Below are 26,727 nucleotides of genomic sequence, written 5' to 3' on the forward strand. Positions count from 1 at the left end.
TAATGACTAATGTACATATTTCATAGGTTATTTATTCTTTTATGTTAAAAGAAAAAAGTTAAATCTTCCTGTTGCTGTTGTGGTTTTAACTGCTTTGCTTCTTCGACTCTTTGGCTGGTTTGTGCACATGAAGTATCTCATGAAGTCAGTGTGTTGTGGGGATGCGAACTGGCCCGAGGCCGTTTGAAGAGAATAAAGACGATAATAAATAAATGAGAAGTGGTTTGGTGCTTAAAAGATCTGACAACAACCACGACTTGTTGAATCAACTATTTATTAGGGCTCGATGAGACTCGTCTTTTGATCAGTCTAGTTTGGAGAATAAACGGTTTGCTCTGTCAAGGGCGCCTCAAGTATCAATTTCTTTTTAATTCCTAAGATTAATGTTTTATTTCCTTTGATGTTAGCAGAGATGGTCTTTCAGAGGTGAGGCTGCAAACTTCGGGTCTGGATTACTCCATGAAGCCCTGCAGAGGTTCCTACGCTCAAGGCACATTTGGAACACTGAAATATTTATATGGCATCGTATGAAGGGGCTCACCAGGTGCTGAGGTACAACCGATTCATACTGAAGTGTAAAAAGGTAGTTTGTATTGCTTACAATGAATCCGACCATCCAGCCTTGTTACCCGCTTCAACAATTGAGTTTTAGATTGTAGCCGACTGCAGGCTCTTTCATCCAACTGTCCCTACATTTCTCTGATTTCCGCGTTATGATAATGAGCAAAACACTGACTTGTTGTAAATCTTAACTTTCTTCAAGCAATGCAAACTCCTCCGAAAAGTAAAAGTGAATCATTTTTTCAGGACTTAATCTTGTCATTATGATTTTTGGAATTCCCTTTACTTTAGCCAACAGGTCCTCTCATTGAGGACAAAAATAAAAAATAAAAAATGAAATAGAAAATACAATGAAATTGAAGTGGATAGAAGGAGTTCAAAGTTGTAAGGTTGAGTACAACTGCCTCATTTTTCTCCTATTCTGGAAATGTGATTGCATTTTTTCTGATTCAGTAAAAAAAACTTTAATAGAAAAAGTTCTGTCAGCAGCAATTTCAGATAAAGAAGCAATACTGTGGGTTCTTTTTTTTCTTTCAAATTCCTCACTCCATTTGTATGGTTTGAATGAACTCGTTCGGCACTGTTGATTCATCACAAAAAGAAATGCAACAGCCTGAGACTATTTTACTTGAATTAAAGTGCGCCAGCTATTAATAGTTTATATGCGTCCTGAATAGTTGAGCAAAACGATGTTTCAACTTCAGGACACATCGCTGGAGACTTCCTACAAATCTGGTGCTCCGCAGGCCTGCAGGTTATGGCTGCGTAAATACGTAATGATCTCTTCTAAATGTTGATTTTCCGCCGAGTTAATAAGTCGAGATGTTCTTGCCGCACGTGTAATGCTCGCCCCCAGCCATTCGTTTGTTTTGACTGTCTACTGGCGGGTGGTGCCATCTCGCGCGTTAATGACTTTATATTGTGCGCATAGCCGCATGACGTCACAGACCGGCACGCAGCGTCCTGCGCGCCTTCAGTTTGTTCGTCACACCGAGAGCAGGACAGTCCGGATCAAACATTCGCCCTGCACACTTGCCACGGAATGTATTTCCTTTTTTTTTTCTTCCTACTTTCCTGAGGGGATGTATCCTTTAAAGCCGCTTTCTGTTCATCCATTCTCCGTGACGCGCCGCTGAAGTTCACTGCGTCCTTCATAAGTTGAACTCATTGGCTTCTGCTTTGATTCCCACTGACTGTTGCCCAGCCAAAGTTTTTCTTTTATTAATCCCTCTGAGACTGTGTCGGATCAAACGCTTGCTTTCAGTGTTTGAGGGTCAAAAACGGGAGTTGGTGAGAGCGGAGCGGAGTGAAAATGATCGATCGGCGCGCTTCTGCTTTAGGTCTCGCTCGCGTTTTCTGAAAGTCACGCACGGCGTGATTTTGGCTGCGGGACTCAAGTGGAGAGCTGGGATTGTCACTGTTGGATCTACACCATGCATCGTCGTTTGAGCCCTCATCATGTGCGACCCGAGGGGAAGTGGATTTGTCTGACAAGTTCCCTTGACCTTTGCGTGTAATCCCGACACTCTTTGTTAAAGCTCCCACTCGAAGGCACAATGATTTTAACAACTTTTGTCATTGTATTGACCTTTCTAGGTAAGTGACTTTACGTATTTTTATATCAATCATGCTATAATCTATAATCGACATGCTTAAATCGCTTGTTCCATACAGACACTCTTCACTTGTCAAACGGCAAAATATCTATATTTTTTGCTTCATGTGTTGTGTTTGCAGACCATGCAAGGCTCATGAACCGTATCTAATGCATATAGTTTGTATTTTACGTCAAAATCGAGCTCAAAAACCCTCCAGGAAGCTGGAGAAAGTTGTGCGTAAAGCATGTCCACCGGGGACTTTACGCACAGTCAGAAAATCCTTCTCGCTCACTTCTCAGATTCCGTGTTCACCTTGAAGGGTGACAGCAGCAGCGGCGGCAGCTCAGCCTCCCGGTCCGCACGGCTGGACTGCGTGAAGGCCAGCGAGCAGTGTTTAAAGGAGTACTCATGCAGCACCAAGTACCGGACGATGAGGCAGTGCGTGGCGGGGAGGGAGAGCAACTTCACCGCAGTCACCGGTCCGGAGGCGCAGGGCGAGTGCCGCAACGCCATAGATGCCATGAAGCAGAGCCCCCTGTACAACTGCAGGTGTAGAAGAGGCATGAAGAAGGAGAAGAACTGCCTCCGGATCTTTTGGAGCATATTTGAGAGCTTGCAAGGTATTCTGTAGTTTAGAGGGAACAACAACTCAAACTTATGTGAAAAATACCCTGAAACGCTCCAATTCGCCAGTGTCACTTAATACTGAAGTGTCAAAAATCAGATTTGAGTTTTCCATCTGTAGAAATGCGCCCCCTTGTTGCCCCCACTCTCACTCAGGCACAAAGTGCTGCCATTTATCAACTTCCTGTCCTGCTCGCTAATTTATCATGCAATAACGCATTGTATCATAAATGTGTATGTTTAGTGAGTCAAATAAATGCCGTGGAAAAACTAGATCGACATTAACATTCGAAATGTAATGCAATGTCAGTCTAAAGTGGGATAAAGTGGAATTTAAATCTGGCCATAAGTGAGGCGGCTGTCATTGGATATGTCTGAACATGCAATTATCCCACTCTTACTATCACTTTGAATTATATTGTACATCATGTTTTACAAAGTTGATGGATGTTTTCAAGCAAACTGCATCCCAGTCCATGAAAACTGTTAATTATTCATGTGAAGAGTTGAATGTGTCAGTGAAGTCAAATCTACAGAGTAGTTACATCAAAGTGTCCAGTTCATGTCAGTGAAAGTGTATGAGGGCAACTAAGGTGTGATATGGTTAAGTAACTTACAGATTCTTAAACTGACAGTGTTTTTTTTCCATGCAGGTAATGATTTATTGGAATACTCTCCATATGAACCAGCCAACAACCGGCTGTCAGATATCTTCCACCTGGCTCCCATCATAGCTGGTAAGAGGTTTTAATTATTATTTTTTTTTAATTCCAAGGTTTAACTTTAGACTTTGTGAAATGTTAAGTCACTGTACCTATAGCCATTATTTCTCAGTGGTACTTTAAACCCACCTTAAGTCACCACATCATGGCAACAAATCTGTCACTGTTTGACAACCACTCTTTTCTATTGCTGTCTGGTTTCGGGCTGCAGCTTTCAACGCCCATTATCCATCACAAAAGCTTTTATCTGCCACAGTGACCCACCGTACACAAAGCAGAGTAATTCAGTATATTTCACTTTCAACCCTCAAAGCAATGATGAGAGGTCGGCATGTTTTTTACACAGTCGCAGCACTGATGCTGGAAGAAGCATTAATGTGTCACTTTTTTTTATTTTTTTTATTGGATCACCGTGTTGGAGGAGAACCTGTTTTGTTTGAGTTTGAGGAAAACCTCTAGATTAGAAAAGAGGAAAGAGCAAAACCAGAAAATAGGTTTGCTGACGTGAATTTGAATTGCCTCACATGTCCTGGGATGTCGAAGGAGCGCACACACACCAGGACGGGCCCCATATTTAGATCTGCTGAGATCACACAGACACGTTCACAGAGGAGCAATTAACCATCTGTCTGCGTTTCAATGGCACCGACGGGACAAGAGCTGTGTGTAGGTGACACTCTCTGGCACTCCTCAGCAGTGGGTTTTCTGGCTGGAGGAGGATGTCTGGTGCACTGGCCAGCTACCATTTCAGTGGGAAAAATAAATGGTCGTTTGATTCTCCTTCTCCTCCCTCCTTTCCTCCTCTCCTCTCCCTCGTTCTTTCCCTGGCTCTCTCTATGATTGAATCCACTTAGCGTATCACCGTGGCTCTGCTCCACATGCGATGACATAATGGCTAACTGTATTTCAAATGCAGAGTAAAAACAACATTATTAAAATTCACATTTCTCTCCCGCGCTGAAGTAATGCCGATAGATTAGAGAGTTTGGTCCAGCCACGAGAGACTCTGGAAAGAGTTTCAGGAAATTAAAATGTAGAAGTGATTGAGCATTCACAAGGCTTCCAAATAATGGAGCCACCAGTAAAAACTAAATAGTGATTATTAAAAAGCCAACAGGAAAAAGCAGCCTGAGAGTTTTGGGCCATTTTCCAACTGCAAAGTCATATGCTTAATTTAGTTTCAAAGAGAGCTTAAAACTCGGAGGAATCTCTTTGAGCAAATTAGGAATATGTAAACCATGATTACTTGAATGAACAGATTCATCATTGTCATGCTCTTTTATCAAAGTCCCTGAATGCATATACCCCGGCCAGGCAGGAGGATTTGTCATTGTTAGAGGTTGTTGTTATAAAAAAAAGAATCGCCTCTATTACCTAAATTACGTGAGAAAGATAAATTGAGATGCAAAGGTGGAACTGAAGTCGAGTAGTCGGCTTAACGCAGAGCGGTAAACAGCCACAGGGGCCTGCAGGAAAGGACAGAATCACTTAATGGGTTAGATATCAAGAATCCATTTGCCATAAGTGACCTCATTCCTGTCTGCAACTAAGCCCGGCCTCGGGCAATCCACAGCGTGAAATATAGCACGTATCATCCGAGATAGAATGACCCATACTGTAGTACGTGATTATAATGTTCGCTGTTCAGCATGTATGAAAAGAGACGCCTGTCATGGAAACAGAAAAACTAAATTGCAGAAATGGTCAGAAAAGCTCTAAAAAGGCAGAATATTTGCAGGATGTAGGAACAATCGATGGCAGATTTCATGTCATTATAAAGATTGTTTGAATGGCAGGGGTCGGCAAATAGCTACTAAGACGCCGCATGCCGCTTTCCTTGGCCCCTCGGCTTCCCTGTAGCTTTCACAAAATGACAATAGAAAAACAATTTTTTTTTTCAGTTAGGATTGTTATCTTGCAGTCCAAGGTGTGACTGTAGATTAGTTCAACAGTTTGTTAATTATGTTATATCGCACGTCCTATGACGTTACGCTCACCTTTTACTTCTATAAAGACAATTAAACGATCCAAATGAAGAAATGATTCAGAGGAAAAACGCAGACTTAAATTCAACTTAAAACAAATACATTCAAGTATGCTGCTGTAGCCAACACTATAGCAAACATGTGCTAACTTTTGGTCATTTGGAAACCTGAACTTAGTGCTTTTTTAGGCCAAATTTGTCAGACACGTCTCTTTTCATTGTATGTGATGCCTATTTTAGTCAAAACCAAATGAACAGAAAAATACAATATTTTCCAGATTATGGATCACACCCAAGGACAAATCGCAAAAAAATGTGTCATGAAGAGGAAAAGAAAGTTAGTCAAAATAAATCACACTTACTTTATCCATGTCCAGACAAAACTGCACAAAACTGTCGATAAGATTCAGCCTGCCGCCGATGTTCCAGAACTATCTGGTCATCCTGGTTTTAAACCACATTTAACCTTCTTTGTTTCCTTCGTAATGGTAACCATCTATTTTATATTTTTCATATCCCTCAGAAGTTTCATTGGTAGTTTACGTGGGTCATATTATCCAGCTTTTCAACACTTTCACATGGTCTCGGTCCAAAAACATTGTATTCAAAGTTTTTTGCCCCAAATCCAGTTTTTCCTTGATTTTCCACCCATTTGAATATTGGATCAAAGGAGCTGCATTCAGAATCTGCTGTGTCTGTGTGAGTTGGACTGGCTCCGCCCACACATGCCCGTCTTGGGAAAAGGAGGAAGTACTTCCTCTCATGGCTCCATGTGCCAGAGCCTAATTGTGGGAGGAGTCAAAGGGAGGGCCTACCTTGATTGGGATTGGCTAAACCCCCGATGACACTATATAGGGTTTGATTTCTGATTGGCTGGTTGGAGCAACACACTTTTTAAAACCTGAAACAAGCCGGGGACAGAGAGGACAGACTGTCTTCACTTCTGGGGCGTCATTCCAGGTATGGGGACGATTATTACTGTTGGAAAACTTTTAGAAAGTGAAGTTTGCATAATATGACCCCTGCTGTGTTACATCGTGCTTGTGTTGTCAGGTAAACGCATCACACTCTGCTGTCAGTCAGTGACACCTAGTGGTCTTGGAAGGTATGCATCAGTGTTTTCTGATACAAAATCGCATGACCAGCCAAACAACAAAAAAAAAACCCAACTGTGACTTCTACCCTGTTTTGGTGCCATTTAGGGCCCATTTCACACAACAACAATTTCAAGTGAAAATGCAAAACGTGCATTATGTGTCCGGTGGAACTTAAGGAAAACGATCGTGCTCCGTCACCGTGTAAACGAGTCTCCCAGAATAGCAATCCAATTTGGTCGTAAATCCATAGGAATATCGGTGTCCTCGCCTTTCTTAATGTTTCTCGCTTATTTTTCTCTGTACATTTGTTTGTGTGTGTGGTTCCATTACACAACTAAGCAACTGCACCCACTAGTGGCCTTCGAAGAAAACTACACCGTTGCCGTGGAACTGGACAACGGTTTCAAAACACTGCTGTGTAAACACGAAACTGTTCTTAAATGCAAGAACAATACATTTCCACTATTGAGAATAAATGTTGTGTAACGTGACTCACAACTCCCATATTTCACATGTTTGACCAAATATAGATATACATATTAGTTGAGGCCAGTCGTCATGAGTGTGGCAGTGGTTTAATCACAAATCTAAGGAGTTATTTATATTTGTTGATTCACATTTGCTCTGCTTCAAGTCTTTACCACATATGGCAATTCTTTTCCGAATTGGGATTTTATGCTTGATAAAAAAAATTAGGAATCCATTCTCTGGAGATCACGTTTACCACATGTTGTGACAACTATCTGGGAGTAGTTGTGATTAGTTTGTAAAATACCCTCATTACCAAAAACAACAGATAACGTGCTGGTGAAATATTACGCTTCCTGCTTGCTCTCTGTTCTAAAATAAATCTTTCTTAAGACTTACTTCTCATCACAGCCTCTGCAGAAATCCTCGGTGACAATGTGTTAATACCGTTGAACCCGTGAGGCGACGACATCCAAGCCACTATAACGACTTGAGCACCAGGAACAGCTGAAATGAAATGCTATGCCATTTATAAATCGATGAATGTGATCAATCAGTGAAAGTGCCTTTCAAGGATGTAACCTGATGCCAACTGAGGGAACGACGAGATTACGGGACTGTCCTTAACACACTGCATTTATGCCTATAAAAATAAATCCGAGTGCCTTGGAGCGGCAAACATCTAAAGTTTACATCAGAGTTATACTCGTTCATCCGTTCATTCAAGAAGTACCCGCAACATATTGATTATAAGATTTACAATTCTTAGCGACAGCTGAAGAAGATGCTTGGAGGGGGTATCGTCACCTTTTTTCCCTCTTCAAGATTTTCTGCAGCTCCTCAACAAGTCTGACACCTGTGCTGCACAGATTGTTCTCCAAGAGGATTTTAAATTTAAATTTATTTTTTTTTAAGCACCAAAGAACATGTAAGACCAGGGTGCAATTTTCTGGGATTGGGATGAGGAGGAGGAAAAACCCCCCATCTGGTCTCCTTCCACCACACTTTTCTGCTTATATTTCATCACGAGGGGTTTGACCAGCGAGTTGAAATCTCTACAACCATGAATAATGGGATCATCTGGTAAATCAGCATGTCTGAACCAAACAAGACTAATCTCCCCCGTAAAGTGATTGAAGCTGCTTCACCGGCAGGTTGGACGAAACGCATCAGAAATGTCTTAAAATCGGAGTTGGCACCTTTCACACGCACATTTCCAAACTCAAACTCACATCATGTTTTACATTTTGTTTGAATTCCAGAATTTAACAGGTGATTCAGGCCCCATTTACCATGACAACGTCGCAAGTGAAAACATATCCTATAATATATCACATTTTTGTTTCAGAAACATTTTCACGTTTCCATTGTAATGTTCTGAAAATTATGTTTTCATGTTGGGCCACTAGTGGGCGCTGTTGTTTGTATTTGTGATGAAAGCACACACACACACACACAAAGAGAACAATACACTGTAAACATTAACAATGGGAGTCCACGGACAGACGACCAAGTTTGATTGTTAATTCTGCGACTGTCAACTTTAAAATTCGTCCTTGGAGAATCTGGACTGGGAGTCATGACACTCTGGAGGCCGCCATTGTTGTTATTGCCCATCTACTTGCACATGTGCAGAAGAGCCATTTAGCACGGCCGAGGTGTGTATGCCCAGTAACAGCGTTTTCAGAAAGTGTCATTTTCGCACCCGTCCTTTTTCGAAAGGCTCCACCGTGGGAGCCATTCTCAAAAAGAATCATTCTCAGTCGTTCCAAGCACCCAAAACGCAATGAAAAGTTTGTGCTTTCACTTGAAAATGTTTTTGTGTAAATGGGGCAGTTGGAGGCGTTTAAAAGCAAAATCGTAATACTTTGATTGTCTTGTATTTATGTTTATCTGAATCACATTAACTAAGTTTAAAAACATCTATTTACACTAAGTATGGTAATAGCCTGTAAAGGAATGAATTTAGACCAGGTTACCGTGATTTTTGGACTATTCAGCCGAACAGAAACATGAGAAACAAAGAAAAACAAAGAATGGTCGGAGTTACTTGATGCACCTGAACGCATCACCCATATGTTGCTGGTATAAAGCTCATTAACCTGCAAAAAGCTATACATTTTTCGGGTCATTGTTTAACTGTGCGAAAAACAAATGGTGGAAATTAAGGTAAATCGAATTTTGTGACTGCAAGATTCAGAGACATGAAGACGTTTCTCCGATTAAAGAATTATCAGAACTGATCCAAACATCATTATCAGAAAAGAGAATCATAAACTTATATTAGATATTTATTTCAAAAGTTAATAATGCAGATGAACGTCACCCATGGCCATAAGCATAGATTTAATTTCTAATCACGTTTACTTCTTCTGTTTACCTTTTATCAATTGCACAATTGCCGAGTTGTGAGTATGAGAGAAAACAGTACGTCCCCTTGTCCTCCTAACGTCCCCTCGGTGGTGTGGCTCAGGACAGTGGTTAGTGCCGTCATCTGACAGGGAAAATGTCTGGCTCAAGTCCGACTTCTCCGTTATGAGTTTGAATCTTTCGGTGTAATAAGTGGGTTTTCTCTGGCTTCCTGCCCATGTGAGTGAGTGTTTCTCTGTGTTTGCCCTCTGATGACCTGGTGACCTGTTCACGATTTTCTCCGCCTTCGTCGGTCACCTGCTGGGATTGGCGAAGTCGGTTAAATGCACAAAGGCTCGATGTTTCATTTAAGATGTGAACATGTGCTGGATTTGTTCCTGAAACATCGTGCATGAAATTTGCAGACGTCTGTTTGAAATGTCAAATTCTCACCCGTTTCTTAATTGGTATTCTAAATCTTCCATTATTTTTTGGGACGAGCTGCTCTCAGTTTGTGTTGATTGAAACAATATGGAACCATGTCCGTTTTTCCACTAGTTCGTGAACAAGGCCAGAAATTTGGCATGATGAGTCTCTGTTGCCTGGATCTCAATATTGATTCAGTGGCTCTGTTGCCTGAAGCAACAGATTAATCGCCGCTAGTATTTATCTCAGTTGGCCCAGTGTGCCTGTGCATGTTGTGTATACACATGAACTTCTCCAGCTGGGCGTCGCCGTGGCTAATAGTGGAAGAGCAACTTCAAATCTGCTGATCCTTTTTATTCAAAACGCTGCTTTTCGCCACATCAGCAAACCATGTGCCGCTGCTTTGTTTTTATTCTGCAGAATAACTCAATTTCTTCTAACTGAATGAAGCCGAGAAGAATAAGTTTTGAATTCACTTACATGGCGTGTGACCGCAGAGCAGAAGTTTGGCGTTTTAGGGCACAAAGTTTTACAAACAAAACCATCGTCGCATCTCAGCGCTGATGAACCTACAAGACATGGATCCAACTAATGAAACACATTCTCAAATGTGGAATAATTATCAACCATCTTTATGATGTTACACACTAATTAGATAACACAAATTATTATTATTATTATTATTATTATTTTCCTGTTGAATTAGTACCATATTTGGAAGGAACAAGCATTTGTGGCCCCAAGGAAAATCTTCCAAACACCTCATTCTGCTCTTAACTTGTATTTTTAGGATTGGATGATTATTGGCTGAAGAACATTAAGCTGACATCTCCGGCTTTTGCTAAGAAGCAACAAAACCTAAGTTACTAAACAGTCAATATTTACGATACAAAAAATAATGTATGAGGTGCATGGCAGAACGTGCTAAAAGCCATTCCAACCTTATTGCCTGTTAAAAAACAACTGTTGATGCCGTGAATCAAGAATGTCACTTTTTTTCTGCAAACTACATATTTATATTCCCACACACACAGTAATTCACACGCTGACTCACTCACTTCCTGCCTTGTCTGTCACTGTGACACACACGCATGTCGCTGGAAGATGAAGGCCCGGTAAAATAGCTCTAAAAGCAAATATTCGTCACCGAGATGAGTGAACCTGATGCCTGGGACACGACAAGTCATTTGCACAAGCAAATGATGCGAGCGATGGCTAATCATGGCTTTGAGATAAGAAGAAGTGCGTTCGGCCGCAGGTGAAACGGGATCACGTTGGCAGACAAGACAAGTAATTATTCCATGCGTGCAGAACCACACCCTTCGTTCAGACGCACACACACACAAGCACTATTCCCAAAACCAGCGAGTGCATTACTGCATCACTTAGAAAAACCCTCATCTGCATGCAAATCACTGTGTACACATTCCAGTGCAATGACAATGACATGTACTTACTGAAAAACATGTTTAAAAAGGTCTGGACAGCATACAGGTAGATTTATTGGGTCAAGGAGTCGATGCTCAAGTAGATTTTTTTACCGATCTTAATATTGGGTTTTTGGGTTTTATTGGCCTCTCCGAAAAAACCCACAAAGCAAGAGCGCCTGACTCACAGTCTTCACACTCCGTCCTCCCTCTCGTCTCCTGCAATGACAGAGCGCCATAAGTGAAGTCAAGACTTCGCCAACTTCATCTCCCCAACTCATGAGTCAAATCCGAAGTAGGAGTTTGTTTTCTGGGCGGCGTGGAGGCTGATCAGCGGCAAAGAACAAACCACGTCTTGGGTGGTTTAACTTCCAAAGGAGCCTACGTGTCGTCTCCTCGTGGGTGAATGGCATTTGAAAAATGGTCCATTTGAAAGCCTTCTTCAGACCGCCATCGGTAAATACTGTAGTCGGATATTACAACCTTGTCTGAAGGGACTTCTTATTCTCAGCAGGACGTACGTGCGGCGCTCTGCTTTCTGACTCAATGCAGGATAAATGACTGGAACGGAGGGAGGGGAGTAAGTGAGATTTTACTAATTACATGGGTGCACTTAATAAATGGGTCTTGGGTCTGGCCATAAATACGAGGACACCGGAGTGGATTCAGTGAAGCTGGCGGAATGCCCGGCAGGAGACAGGGTGCCATTAAGGAGACAACTATTGTTTCTTTATGTATGAAGTGACAAAAGAGGACACGCAAAAGACGAATCGGTTTGGAAAGAATAAGTCCCCCATTGATGGATATTGAAGCACATCGATTACACCCACTATCTTCCTGGAAAGGTAGATTTCTCAATTTGGATAGTTTGGACTCGGCCATTTGCAGTAAAAGGCAAATACAGACATCGGACTGCATTATGGTTATCAAACATTGCCCGAGACACATTTTTGGCTCCACTTTGACAAAAATTCACTCAAGAAAAGTCATAATTTAGCTTCAAGGCTCTTAGCATTACAGCGTGTAAAGTGATGCATCATCTGCATGAATAAGAGGCAGAAGCTGAAGACAATATTCTTAAAAAAGTGCCAAAAGTAATTTCATTACATTCAATAACATTTATGTCCTAAATCATACACATTCTGCCATTTATTGTTTTCTATCAAATGTTTTTATATTTTTATAGAAGGCGACCATGAGGGATTGGAAAGGTGCCTGTCAGGAAAAAGCACAATCATAGTCATGTTAAATGATTTATAAACATTATGAAGTATAAACAACTCCCTTAAAAACATAACGTTAAGAATTAAATTTTTTTTGCTTGAGGATGTTCCGGCACATCGCCAGCTCTTGGGTCACACTAATATTATGTATCTCACTATAATTTGTGTTTCTCGGATGAGGGAGGACTTTTTTCATGTCACACGCAGATAGACAGATAGTTGTTGTTCAGAGCCGCTACGCTGAAATGAAATTGTGTCAATAAAAGGGGAGTTTGAAGCATCAGCTCCTCGTGAAAAGGACGGACCTGGGCCTTGTTCACACTGCAGGGAAATGCAACCTAATTCTTATTTTTTAACTCACATCTGACTCATATCCGACCCGTTTTGTGGCTGTGTGAAAGTGCCATTCCGATTTCTTCACAGCAGACCCAGGCCTCGTTCATATGTGGCACCAATTCTGATATTTTTCTACATGTGGTAAAATATTAAAAGCTGTACTCTCTTTCTCCTTCTTTCCCTCGTCATATTGTCTACGTTTTGTCGGCTCGTATTTAACAACCACTTGAAAATAAATCTACAAGGACTGACCAGTGTTGCCAGATATGGCGGGTTTCCCCCAATTGGGGAGCCAAACTCTTCTACCTTTTGACTTTGTTTATTATTACACATATAATAATGTTACGGATTTAACATGATTGCTACACAGGCTGAGATTTGGGCTGGTTTTTATTGAGGTGTGTGGGTTTTACCTGTTTGGGCTGAAAACAGTAATTCACATCTGGCAACCCTGGTGCTCATCTATGTGCCAGATGTGCTTGGCGTGACTTCACGGCGTCTTCCAATTTTCCCCTTCCGCAGCTCTAAATCAGGTTGAACTTTTTAGGTCACCTGCCATTGTGGCTGGTAGATAATTAAAGTTACACACCAATCAGTATTTCCACCAGCCGTTTCTTTTTTCTTGACGAAATGAAACCAGATTGTAAGTGCATTTAATCATTTAACACACATTGTGTTATCACTGTTGTAATATCGAACTAGCTGTTACAAAATGCGGCGTTATTACATAATGAGGTGAAAATGTATTACATTATTCTGTATTGTACCATTATTATATAATGCGGCGTCACTTCAGGGAGTTGTAGAATTTCTAGTAGATATTTCTAACTGGAGACCTTAATGCTGCCAATCTCACATCCACGAGGTCTTTAATTATGTCCATGCAGCATGACCATTCATTTGACCAGCGATCGTTGCTTTTCTTGGTTTTTGTAGAAATCCTTGATCAGTTAATCAATATGTGAATAGAAACCATAATTATAAACTATTATTTTGAAATGTATTAATGATCAACACGGATTAAACACTAAAATGAGTTGTGATTTATGTTTCTCACTTTTTAGTGTATTTTCAATACAGCATCGCAAACAAAACCGATGTCGTTGATACAATTATAGAACATTCAGGGCAAAAAGCTTTACTTCAGCAGTATAAACAGCCAAAATAAATGTTATTAAAGCCCAGTTTTAAGACTAAGCTTGCAGTATAACTTCTGCAAGTCCTTGACTTCTATAGTGTGCACACCAAAATGTTGTTTTATTTCTGTATCTGTGAATGCAGCTTCTGCAGGACACCACATCACCTCCTCTGTGAGGTTTAGGATTTAACTCTGCTTTGCTGACAGCTTTCTAAAAGCCTTTTGTATCAGCTTTTTTTTTTGGGAGGGGGGAGGTCAGAGGGTCAGATTCCTGTGTTTTCTGCCCTGGTGGCCTTCCTCATGGGGGGGTGGGGGGGGGGGGGGGGGGGGGTAACTTAAGACGACCGTGTAAGATTTGTTTCACCTTACAACTTGGCCTTTTAACAAGATATGGTGCCACATATGATGTTGCCTCTGAAACAACTCAGGACGTGACGGTGGCTTTTTCGGGAAAACGAGGGCATGAAAGCAGAGGGGAAGATACAGACTGGAGTGCATCGTCACTCTGCAGTGATTACAGATGTTTGAGGCCCAGTTTACACGACTTTTCAAGTGAAAATGCTTTGTTTTTGTTTCAAATTTTTTTTGCATGTGTTGTAAAGACTTGAAGCAGAGTAAATGTCAAACAGCATAAATAAATCCTTCGATTTATGACTTAACCACGGCCACACACTCATGTGCGAGTTAGTACAGGTTGTATGCCAACGTAGCAAATGTCTATTTATCAATCATCTTGTTTTTTCTATTAAAATAATATTTGCTGAGAAATTGAAATCTTTGTAGAGTTGAGTCACGTTACACCAAGGCTCCGTTTACGCCGCAATGTTTCAAGTGAAAAAGCATCGCTTTTGCATTTTCTTTTCAGAACAGTTTTGAAAACGGCGTCCGTGTACACTGCAACTTCAGAAACACTTAAAAAAAAAAAAGATGTAGTTTTCAACATAACAGCTTCACAAATATTGTAATATTATAAGTGGCAGAATTACAATATTATGATGCTGTAAGAAGTGATGATCATATTTATGTGCCCATTTGTTAACGTCTTCATGATTCTCACATTCGAGTCTAACGAAGTGAAATTGGCTTCTGAAACAAGGAAAACAGTGCGATCCTAAAATTACCATTTTTACATGCAACAATGCTCCAGATAGGAAATGTTATTTTCTGCTGTGGGGGGGGTGTTTATTCATTTGGAGTCACTCTGTGACCTTCTTAGTCACCCTTTGCTTGGCCTGTCAGCTATACGCACACACACTCACATTTTAACCCTTTTATAAAGCTATGTTTATAATACAACTTAGGTAAGCATTTTTCTCCTCAGACCAACAGTAATTGAGGTAAAACTGTCACACCTATGGCCCAAAGTGACAAACGGTCAGTGAAGGATCGCAACCAACATCTCTGGGCACTTGTCAGATGTAAGTAATGGGTTTTGTAATGTGTGATTAACCCAAGGTTCAGGAACGTATTCAGATTTAATCACGGCACGTTCTGCGGTGCATGAAAGGAGTGCAGCCCGCCGAGCTTCGATTCCACCTCAAAAGGCTAAAAAAATTACAGAACTCACTCTTCCGTGTCGAGGCCGAGGATTCAGTTTGTGTGACTGCGCGGGAGTCAGTGGAGCAGGGAGGGCTTTCACTCCAACAAACGAGAAGAACCGAGAGGAGAGACACATCATGTGGCCCACAGAGTGCTCTCGCTGCGACTGGAGCGATGACGTACGAGAGAGGAAGCAGCATGGGTGACTTGGTTTCTCAAGCCGAAAGGGAAACATGCTCCCAGTCTGCAGGGAGGATTTGAGTTGTACAGTTGAAGACAGCAGTGATAACCTGAATCACTGAGACACTACAACTTAGAATCTATTTTCACGCAAATGCAAGAAAACGTGCAAACTATTGAGAATCTTTTACCTGGAATTACACTGAATGTGTGCGACACTCCGGCAACCACACTGAAAGTGACGCGTCTTCCACATGCAAACACACCATCTCTCCCCCAAGTCCATCAATTATCGTCAGATCAAAACCAAAGAGTGCAGAAGTTGCATGATGAAGCATCCCTGACAGATCGGAGGCTCATTTCACTCTAATTCTGGATTTTCTGATCACTACGAGACTATAAGGGAGAAAAAACAAACATTTTCGGAATTCAAAGTCAACATTTTTGACTTTGAGATATTGTTTAGAGATATTTTGTGGGGAAACGGTCACCTTGAGGACTCATTATGGATACTGGACAGGGGGCGGGGCCTGATCGTAAAGGTCAGCCTGTTGGAGGAATCTGATACCAAACCCCCAAACCCCCAATTACAAGATTAATCCCAAGAAAGCAAACATGAAAAAGCCATTCCAACAAAAGCCAGCTACAAATCGGAACATATTTCACGACACATTCCCAGCGAATGACTAAACGAATGATTGTGTTTGCAAATACAGGCGTGATTGATTTCCACGGGACTCTGAGCTCTCATACCGATGCCATTTCACAGCGCCAAACAATTATTTGGTAAATGAGGCAATCCTGAGATTAAATGTGTTTAAGCACACAAAAGGTACCCAGGGACCAATTTTTGAACACCGAATAGAGATTTGCTTCGTTGCGGCGATGACTTTCGGACGGATTCTCAGTTCATGTCATTTGGATAATGGTGGCACGATCAATAATGACACTGAGGCTTTTATGTAACTGAATTACATAAGTGCATAGTTTCCTCTGTATCTAAGAGACGTGCCGGGATAGAGATTTCACACGTGTGTTCAGAGTGGAATTGTATTTTGGAAATGAGACCCGTGAGTAAAACATTCCCTAAACAGCTGATGAAAGTTTATCTTCAATTATATTCCCAATGACAAAACAGTTTTTTCCTCCTCTTTCTCTTTCTCAGCCGAACCTGCTTCCGTGAAGGAGAACAACTGCCTGAATGCAGCCAAAGCCTGCAACCTGAACGACACGTGTAAGAAATATCGCTCGGCTTACATCAACCCCTGCACTAGCAGGGTGTCCGTGTCTGAAGTCTGCAACAAGCGCAAATGTCACAAGGCACTCAGACAGTTCTTTGACAAGGTAATTAAACAAGTAATGTTTCGGTGTCGAATTCAAAACCATCAATCCATGCTGCGTGTCGAATGCCATCAAAAGCATTTTCAGCCTAATTTCACACAAGAAAGGCGACTGCGTAAGCGGCCATCAAAAGCCATTTTTCCACAGTGGGCAGCCTCCATTGTGCATCTAAACACCTTATATAATCCGCTTTCTCCCAGAGAGTGCATGAACATGTTGATGAAGTTAAAGAGTTTAACAAACCTTAACGTCAACGTCGTCCTCACAGATGGTGAGCGTTTGCAGTTGACGACACCACCGGCTTCAGAGTGTTTTTTTTTTTATTTTCCTGTCCAAAATCCAAGGTTCCAGCTAAGTACAGCTATGGGATGCTGTTCTGCTCCTGTCGGTCGGGGGATCAGCCGGCATGTGCCGAACGCAGGCGGCAAACCATCGTGCCGGTCTGCTCCTACGAGGACAAGGACAAAGCTAACTGTCTGTCTCTTCAGAACACATGCAAGACCAACTACATCTGCAGGTAAGAAGCTTTATTGTTTGTTTTTTTCCATGCGCACAGAAGAGTCTGTAATAAATGTGCAGTGAAAAAGTACTGTGAGGGAAATCCACTTCACATTTCTCATATGTCGGGTACACTGTGAGTATAGTGTGTACACTAAATGTGTAGTGTTCTATGTATGGCAGGTCTACGTTTGGTTTATCACGTAGGTCTGGGACATTCGAGGCGTTTAGCCAGACACGCAATTCAAATTCAAAATCTATATTGTATTTTACAAAACCACACAGCTGAGAGTTTCTGCGTAATTTATTGAAGGATAACTAAATATGACGAAGTATGAGCGGGTTCATACTTCTTGTGTATTTTTTCTCGTTTATAGGTCACGGCTGGCAGACTTCATCAGCAACTGTCAACCTGAAGCTCACTCCATCTCCGGCTGTCTGAGGGAGAACTACGCCGACTGTTTGCTCTCCTACTCTGGGCTCGTTGGTGAGTTACCGCTGGGGCGTCAAACACAAGGCCCGTGGGCCAAAGTCGGGTCTTCAAGAGGATTTAATCCGACCAAAACCACCAAGCAAATTGTTAAAAATGACAAAGAAATCATAGATTTTTGAACACATTTGTGAGGAGAAGCCGACACGACACAACACTGAGAGCCCAGCTGAGATATCTGCCATGAAAGAAATCAAACTAGTGTTCGTCTCAAAGCCATGCTGTCAGGGTGAGTCTGTAAAAACACCCATAATGCAACATAATGGAGGAGTCTGTTTGGACATTTTGATGTATTTTGCATCAGAAGATGATGTTAAAATTTGCTTTATGTTGAGATTGTAGTCATTTTCTGTAATAATCGTTTGTTTTTCTTAATATAGACATATTCATCACGTATACTCTGCTCATCAACAAAGAAAAACCTGAAAAAAGTTTGAATAATAAAAGATCATCATGGGCACTAATTTACTGGTGCGACCCAACGCAACGTGTGTGTGTGTGGCCCCTGAACAACAGGTGTAAAGAGTTTAAGCATCTTTGAAATAACACGAGATGTCTAAATGTATTTCTTAGGTCAGATGTTGAGAAACACGTTAAATTTATTAACATTTATACTACTTTTGTCATATTAAACTTAAGGTACACTTTGGGAAATGATGCATGAAACATAGGACCGCAGTATGTCTTTAATTTCATATCAAACCACAAACATCATATTGCATTTATTATATTGTATTTACTGCTGCTACAGGAGGAACTGTATTTTATTCAGAGTTATATTGTCCTGTAAGCAGTGCCATTTTTCCTGCACAAATTTAATAAATCGCCAATCTTTAGCCTTCTGCTAAACAATGTTAGAAATGTACAATGGCTGCGTGTGCGCTCGTCCTCACTCACTGGATTGAGATCTTTTTTGCCCATGCAGTGCAAAGTGCCCCAGCCGGGCAAATCGCGGCGGGGCTGCTGAGAGTTTTCAGCATCAGTGGCCCAGAAAGCAGTTTCCTGGCTTCTCCTGAGCCGAGCGTTTCCACCTTTGTTGACTTCAGCACTTGTGGATGTTGATCAGGGGGAAACTGAACTAGTCAATGAGGCTTATAATCGTGATGCAGCAGGTTTGCCAATGTCGAGTGTCGCCGCCACGGCAAAAAAGAAAGAGTTTGTGCCTTCTATGCCAAAAAGAAAAATTCATCCTGCTCCTGTAGAATATTGATCGTAATGATTTAAAGCGCAGATTTCCATGACGTGAGGTGAAAGCTTCCTAAAACACCGCGTTGAATCTCTTAGATGATTTCAACCAGATTAAAAGAACGACGGTCACACTGCCTGGTGCTCTTCTCTTTTACCCGCCGCAGGTACGGTGATGACGCCGAATTACGAGCGGTCTTTCGGTATCAGCCTGTCGCCGTGGTGCGACTGCGGCAGCAGCGGAAACAGCAAGACGGACTGTGAAAAATTCGCGGAGTTCTTCACGAGCAATCGATGTCTGCGTGAGTTTCCGTCTATCCACCATCTTGACTGCTTCGGGGTCGCTTCGCCGACACCGTTTAGCCTCACATGAAGGTTTTTTTGGACTGTGTGAGGAAGAACATGCAAACTCCACACAGGAAAACGCCAAAGCAAAGTGTTTCTTTCACTGAGCAAACAATGAATTTCCCTTCCAACCTTGCATTATTTTTTCTCTAAATAACGTCTGATTGAAGAATTACCTTGACTTCAAATTGACTTTTTTTTTTTTTTTTTTTTTTTTTTTTTTTTAAATTGTACACTGGGACATAATGACTTCAGACAGCATCTATTATGAGCATGACATGTCCATGTTTTCTGTAATTGGACTGCTGTAAGATGTAAATTCAGAGGCACTATCGGATTTTATAATAGTACAATCAATGATAAGGTCCTCAATTGCTTTGACAATATGTTTTCATCATTGTTAACTGTTCAGCCTAAGCAGAAAGAAAAACACACTTTTTACATCGTATGTATAAAATAAACTAATGAAAACATTGTGAGAAATTATTTCCGAAGTTAACTTTTTTGCACAATTCCGCAAATCATAGATATTTCATGCAGATGCTGCTTTTAAAAAGAGGCCTCAGAGAAAAGCCAGAGTCATTTATTTTCCTCCCCAATTATTTGAAGTATCAATTATCGGCAGCTTTTAGTCGGACACTGGCAGAGCGCTCCGGGTCACCTGCACTTTATTTCCCAGGCAAAGACAGAAGGCGGTCGGCTCGCGTATTAGACGTGCAGACCGTACTTTAGAAAATATGGGGCTCGGTAGGTCATCCTGGTGAACTGATGCTCATTACATGAATTAACATCCTGCAGCTGAATCACTGGTGAACATTTTGCCAGATCTGCATCGAGTATTTTCTCACAGCACTTTTGTGCTGCCTTTGACTGCACCCAAAAAAAATGAAATAAAATGAAAAAAAAAAATCACAGGATCATTCCGCTCTTCTTTTGTAGGCAACGCCATCCAGGCATTTGGAAACGGCACCGATGTGGGAGTTTGGCAGCCGCAGCCTCCCATTCAGCCGACGGCGGAGTCGAGCGTCACCCGCAAGGGCAAAGAGCGAAGCGGCAACGCTCTGGACACCCTGACGGACATGAGCAAACTGGGCGCCGATGGAAACTCGCTCTATCAAATCTGTGGGACCTTACAGGTGAGATTCAATATGGACTGAAGCAGTTTTCACACCTACAACAACGTCCATGTAACTACTGGGTGGGGGGGGGGTGGGAAAACCCACAATGTGGGGATGGAAATGACTGAATAATATGATAATATTTGAAAAACTTTGCATAATCACGAGTTGGCGGGTGAATAGACGTCAGTAAATGGAATGAATGAGCAGCATTGGTTTGGGTTTTTTTGAGGGAACAAAATAAACTTGAAGGTGAAGATTGACTCAATAAGTAATTAAACAAAAAAAAACAAGAATGAATCCAATTTCATCCATTCTTACCCTTTATTGATCCAGGCCAGAGGTCTGCCACCTTTATGACCAAAGGAGCCATCTTTGAGATTTTTCTACCAAATAAAATTTGTCTAAAGCAACAAAATGTGCCAATTATCTGAAATGAAGGAAATTACATTTAATAGTTACAATTTAGAAATAGTTTTATTTTTTTGTGCTTCTGTATAAAATTTTCAAAACATTTCTTTTTTTCTCATGGACTTTTTAGCCATTTTAGCCATTTTAGCTCTTTATAGCCGCTGTGGTTAGAGCAGGTTCAGATAGAATAGAATAGTCACTGCAGTTCCATATTGCACAATTAGTTAATGATAGAACAGTGGCACACAAGAGAACATGCATACATACATGTATATATAAAACCATGGAGGTACAGGACACCCAGATGGGTGAGAATACACATAGAAGCAGTAATATTTACAATTATTACAATATTCAGTGTTCAAACTCTTTTAGCTATATTAGCGTTTTTTTCCCGATTTTTATCATTTTGGCTTTTTTCCTGTAGTTTAAAATATTTTATAAATTTTTATTATTTCCAGCTGTTTTTAGTCGGGACATTAGAACATTTTCAAAAAATAATGTTTGCAACATGAAATAAAAAATTTTTTAAAAATCAAAGCAAAACGGAAAAACACACAAGTACACAACTATTACCATTTCAGGGTCTCCTATTAGGGTGGCATGCCTTTGAAATACAAGAGGAAAGAAAACCAACACATGCACAGAGGGAACATGCAGACTCCACACAGAGGGGCCCCCTGGTGGCCACATGCTTCATAATAACCACCGTGTCATCGTTTTTATCTCAGTGTTCTCCTGATTATACTGGTTTGCTCCACCTCATGCCACCAAAAACTAAACCTTACAGCCAGTATAAAGCTTTCCGTGTTATAAATCTGCACATAATAGAGCGACACAATTAAATTCTACCAGACTCAGAGGGATGACTGTCAGCCCAGTTTATTCCGCCACTCATCTCATTAACCGAGAAGGTTTATTGGCCTTCCAGAGGATTTCTTTGCAAACACAGCAAGGTAATTATTATCTTCCATTTTCACAATTACTACTTCATAAATGCAGAACCGTATTTGCAACCTGTGGCTGTGCCTTTTTCCTTTTTCAGGGAAAAATAAAGGACAAACTCCAAAGTCCTTCCACGATAACAAATCTGCTGATAAATGTTCAGGCTCTTTATTTTTATTTTTTTTTTCTTATGCGCTTGAAGGCTTCGAAAATCTTTCAAAACTTGCGGAAATAAACGGCGGCATCTAAATTGAGACATAAACATCAGGTGGGGATCTATTCCGAGCTTCTGTCTGAGAGTCAGACGTCTGGGCTCTGTCACCTTGATGAATCGGGGACGGCTTCATGATGGCATGCGCAGAATCCCCCCTTCTGGGCAGAAAGATGAGACGTCGCAGTGGAGTCAGAGTTTCCTAAGCTGTCATGTCAAAGCTAATTGGTTGCCACTGTAACATCAGAAATGGCCCACAGGGGTAGTGTGTGTGTCACTGTGTGTGTGTGTGTGTGTGTGTGGGCCGGTAACAAAGCTCCACAGAGAAGATTAACCACTTTTTTTTTTTTTTCCCCCTCCAACAAACTACATGATGAGGAGCAGAGTGAGATGGATCGTTTTACGAGCTGTGATGAAAATATAGCATTTTCTTTATTCAAACTCTTAAGCACAACGTTTGTTTTCTTCAGTCCAACTCGTTTTAACTGCATTCTGCATTATGGCATATTGTTTTATTAGTCGGTAAATAACCACTTTCTTCTTCTTGGGGACAGACTGGATCACAGGTCTGCAACCTTTACGACCCAAAAAAAAGCCATTTTTGTCACTTTTCACCAAATCAAACTTAAGTGGGGTCACAGAACATGTTTACCTATAAAATGCCGCTTGAAAGGTTTCATGGATAATTGACGTACGTACGAAAATTATAATTTAGAATATGAAAGATTTCATTACATTTTCAGGTTTTTTTCACCAATGTCAAAAAATATATAAAAAAACAACATCTGCAAACAAAAGCTCGTGTGACACGACAAAATAAAAAAAATAAAAAATCCCAAAACAGCTGCCAAATTGATCTCATGATGACATTGTTTTTGTGGAGCGGTTGCAATATTTCACACAGCTCGAGCTCATTAGAGTCAGTAGGTATTCAGTCACGTGCACACAAATCTAAAATACCTCATTTGCAAAAAAAAAAAAAAAAAAGTCTGTCTGACTTAAAAAAAAGAAGAAAAAACGTTCCTCCAGAATCGCTGGCAGCAATCGGGGATAATGACATGCAAATGGATATTTCAAATACCAAATGCAGTTGCAGGAAATCAATTCAATGTGCTGATTCTGACATTTAACATCATAAATTGCATGTTTTGCTTAATTGTGCTTATAGCCACTCCTGCTACTTTGGATTTCTTTTTTTTTTTTTTTTTTTTTTTGCGTTCTTTTTCTTTGGCTTCACCAAACACTTCAGATATCTGCTAGACTCTTCTGATAAATACAACTTGGCCATATTTAATTTTTTTTTTTTTTTAAATGAGATGATATCACATACCTTAAGAGGGACAATCTATCATATTGGCTTTTAATAGCGATAATATGATTTATCGCCAGTAAAACATCCTCGAGGAGAAAAGACCTCCGATAAAGCAATTAATCATTCTTCTCCAGATTCCCGGTTCATAGAATTCTCTCTACTTAAGAACCAACACATGGAGTGTTTATTCTGTTCCCAAACCACTGGAGAGTCACTTTATCATTTCCTGTACTCCCGCTCTGTATCTGTGATTTTACCTGTGTGTGTGTGTGTGTGTGTGTGTGTGTGTGTGTGTGTGTGTGTGTGTGTGTGTGTGTGTGTGTGTGTGTGTGTGTGTGTGTGTGTGTGTGTGTGTGTGTGTGTGTGTGTGTGTGTGTGTGTGTGTGTGTGTGTGTGTGTGCGCGCGAGTATTTTGAAGCAGTCGGAGAAACGTTTTAATGCATTTAACAGTTTTAACCTTGAGATAGCACAAACAAGAGATGTTATGGAGACAAACTTTTAACACAAAAACTCTCAATGAGACTGATCACACAAAGAGTTGGGTTTCTAAATAAAAAGTATAAGCATTTGAGTATTTATTACTGTTTTTGTTTTTTTTAAACCAGCCTCATGTCTTCATTTTTTTTTGCTCTCAGGCTCAAAAACTGTTGTCGAATCAAACAGTGGATTCGTCTCTCTGTGTGGTAAGCATCGTTTTATTCCAAATATCACTGCACCTTTGACACAACAGATCCTTCAGACGTTTGCCTTTACTAAACGATAAGAGTTTGCCTCTTCACACAGTGAGGGTGTCGGGAACAATGCTCCTGTGTACTAAACATTATATAACACCCCCCCCCATCAAAGTGAACGTGGCATCTGGAGGTTATTCCTCCTCGGACCCGGACGACCGGTATTTCTCACGTCACCCCATGTCATCGTCTTTACAGGAGGGTTTTATGCTTTTAGGTCCAGATTGAAGTGAAAACGCATCTATAGCACTGCATTATGGAATAAATGTTCACCTCATTATGTAAGAACGCCACATTTTGTAATAACTGTTGCCATATGGAACAAGTTATTACAAAATGTGGTCAAGTTTCTTAGACAATGTGTCCAAGAATGTAAAAATGTCAAAATGCAGCAGATTACAAAATGCGGCGTTATTACATAAGTTGAACATTTATTACATTATTACATAATGCTGCGCTACAGTGTCTTTTTTTTCACATTTTAGTTTCAGGAAAGTTTCACTTTCACGTTCTGAAAATGGCGTGAAGCCACATGCAGAGAATAATACACTGTAAGCATTAACAATGACAGTACATGGAATATGGACTGGGAGTCATGACACTCTGCAGGCCGCCATTGTCGTCATCTACCTGCGCATGCGGACAAGAAGAAGAATCGTACTTCATTAATCCCCTTTGGGGAACTTTCTTCACCACCGGTGGGCGGCCACATAGCATAGCGCTCTGGGGGAGCTGGTGCAGGGTTCTTTGGACTGTGGGGAACACCGGGAGGAGAGCCGCGCACACGTGGAGAGAGCATGCAAACTCCACACAGAAAGGCCCCGGGCTGGATTTGAACCCACGACCTTCTCGCATGTGCAGTAGCTGCGGAGACCCAAGCATTTTCGAAAAGTTCCATCTTGAGAGCAGTTTTCCCAAAAATTGCATTGCCGCATGAACAGATTCCCAAAGACGCAAACGAAAGTTTTGTGTTTCCACTTGAAATCGTTGCCGTATTAAAAAAAGAGGCTTCGGTCCACTTCCACCTGAAATAGACTTAACTGGTTGTTTTTCTCCAAACTTTTCCCCGATTGTGACACCGACTATGGTCCTTCCCTCCAGAACCATCCGCTGGACGAGTCCGGCGACTCCAACGCCATCGCCCGAAGCTCGCCGGCCGAACCGGCCTCGCTGCGCCTCTCCACGCTGCTCCTCGCCGTAGCTTTTGCTTCGGCGTCAACGGTATCGCAGCTCGGAGGCTTCCAGCTTTTGTAGGAATCCGACGGCTGCGGATCAACGCTCTTATCTCCAGCGAACCTCCACTTTTTGATTTAGACATTTGCCAAAGTGCAGCACCCACATTTCTCTCTAAATGGAAAAAAAAGAAAAAAAGAAAAAGAAAAGAGCAACAGTAATGTAACAGTGGATTGTATCTGGGGATTACATGTTGACTGTTGCCATGTTGGAAGCAGACTTGATGAATCCGCGGCTGAGATATCAGCTCATTTGCCTTCCATGCCTCCCGGGGGGATATTTGGTGAAAAAAAAAAAAATAAATCACACCTAGAAATACTTTAGTTTTTTGGGGGTTGCGTGGAGATGAACTCTGTGATTTGATGTGACTATATTTGAGGTTTGTTTTTAGTTTTTTTGGAAGTGGGGGGGATGTTTGCAAAAAAAAAAAAAAAAAAAACTGCCTGTGTGAGCAAATGGACTGAATGGAGCGTCAGACTGTTTATTCCCTGCATAAATACTTTGAGTTCCATAAAGTTGCTGTGATTCCAACAAAGGGAAAAGTCATAGAAACAATGTGTGGATTCATAAAACTCATCTGGCAGAAGAAAGCAACCCCCCCCCCCATGTTCGGTACTGATTCTAGAAGAGTTTTGTAGATTTGACTGTCATGGTGGTTTGCGGCTTCGTCACATGGACTCCTAAAGAGACGTTTTGTACATAGAAAACACGAGTGCACACTGGATTAAAAGTACGCTGCTGTTATTGTGTAACATATCGTCTGTAACATTATGAGAGTTGGGCTGTGGAGACGGACGCCGGCTCGGCTTCATCCAGCTTTAGCTGTGACTTATGAAATGTTATGAGATACGGTTCTTTACTCATGTGGTTACAGAATATTGTGTGCTTGTATTTTGATGACCAAGTGCATAACGTTTTTTCTTTCATTGATTATCAAACTGTCTGTAACAACAACAACAACAAGAACAGTATTAAAAACAAATGCTAAAGTGTCTTTAATGGCTAAAAGCTTCTATTGATCAGGCTGGCACACTATTATATCTCGGTAAAAAGGAAAAAGACGGCAGTGTGACGGCTGGAAAAACGAGTACGAATGCCAAAAGGAAAAGTCAGTCCACAATAATTGCCGCCAATTATGGCTCATGTAAATTAAGAAAAAGATGAAAACACTTACATAATTATTATGTACTTCATGACCCCTTGACTATCAAAAAAACCACCGGAATGTATATCAA

The 26,727-nt window shown here is 41.1% G+C and overlaps 1 protein-coding gene across 1 annotated transcript; it reads left to right on the forward strand.

Moving 5' to 3' along the window:
• Window positions 1-1,536: 1,536 nt before the first annotated feature.
• On the forward strand, window positions 1,537-26,486 carry gfra1b (gdnf family receptor alpha 1b). Its single transcript, XM_080481188.1, has 10 exons — window positions 1,537-2,157; window positions 2,459-2,779; window positions 3,437-3,520; window positions 16,838-17,016; window positions 17,358-17,530; window positions 17,889-17,998; window positions 19,354-19,488; window positions 20,471-20,667; window positions 24,164-24,211; window positions 25,361-26,486. Exons 1-10 carry the CDS (start codon window positions 2,118-2,120, stop codon window positions 25,511-25,513), a joined length of 1,440 nt encoding a protein of 479 aa, XP_080337314.1. The 5' UTR covers window positions 1,537-2,117; the 3' UTR covers window positions 25,514-26,486.
• The last annotated feature ends 241 nt before the right edge of the window (window positions 26,487-26,727 follow it).

This window comes from Lipophrys pholis (assembly GCF_963383615.2).
Source record: "Lipophrys pholis genome assembly, chromosome: 1".
NCBI lineage: Eukaryota > Metazoa > Chordata > Actinopteri > Blenniiformes > Blenniidae > Lipophrys > Lipophrys pholis.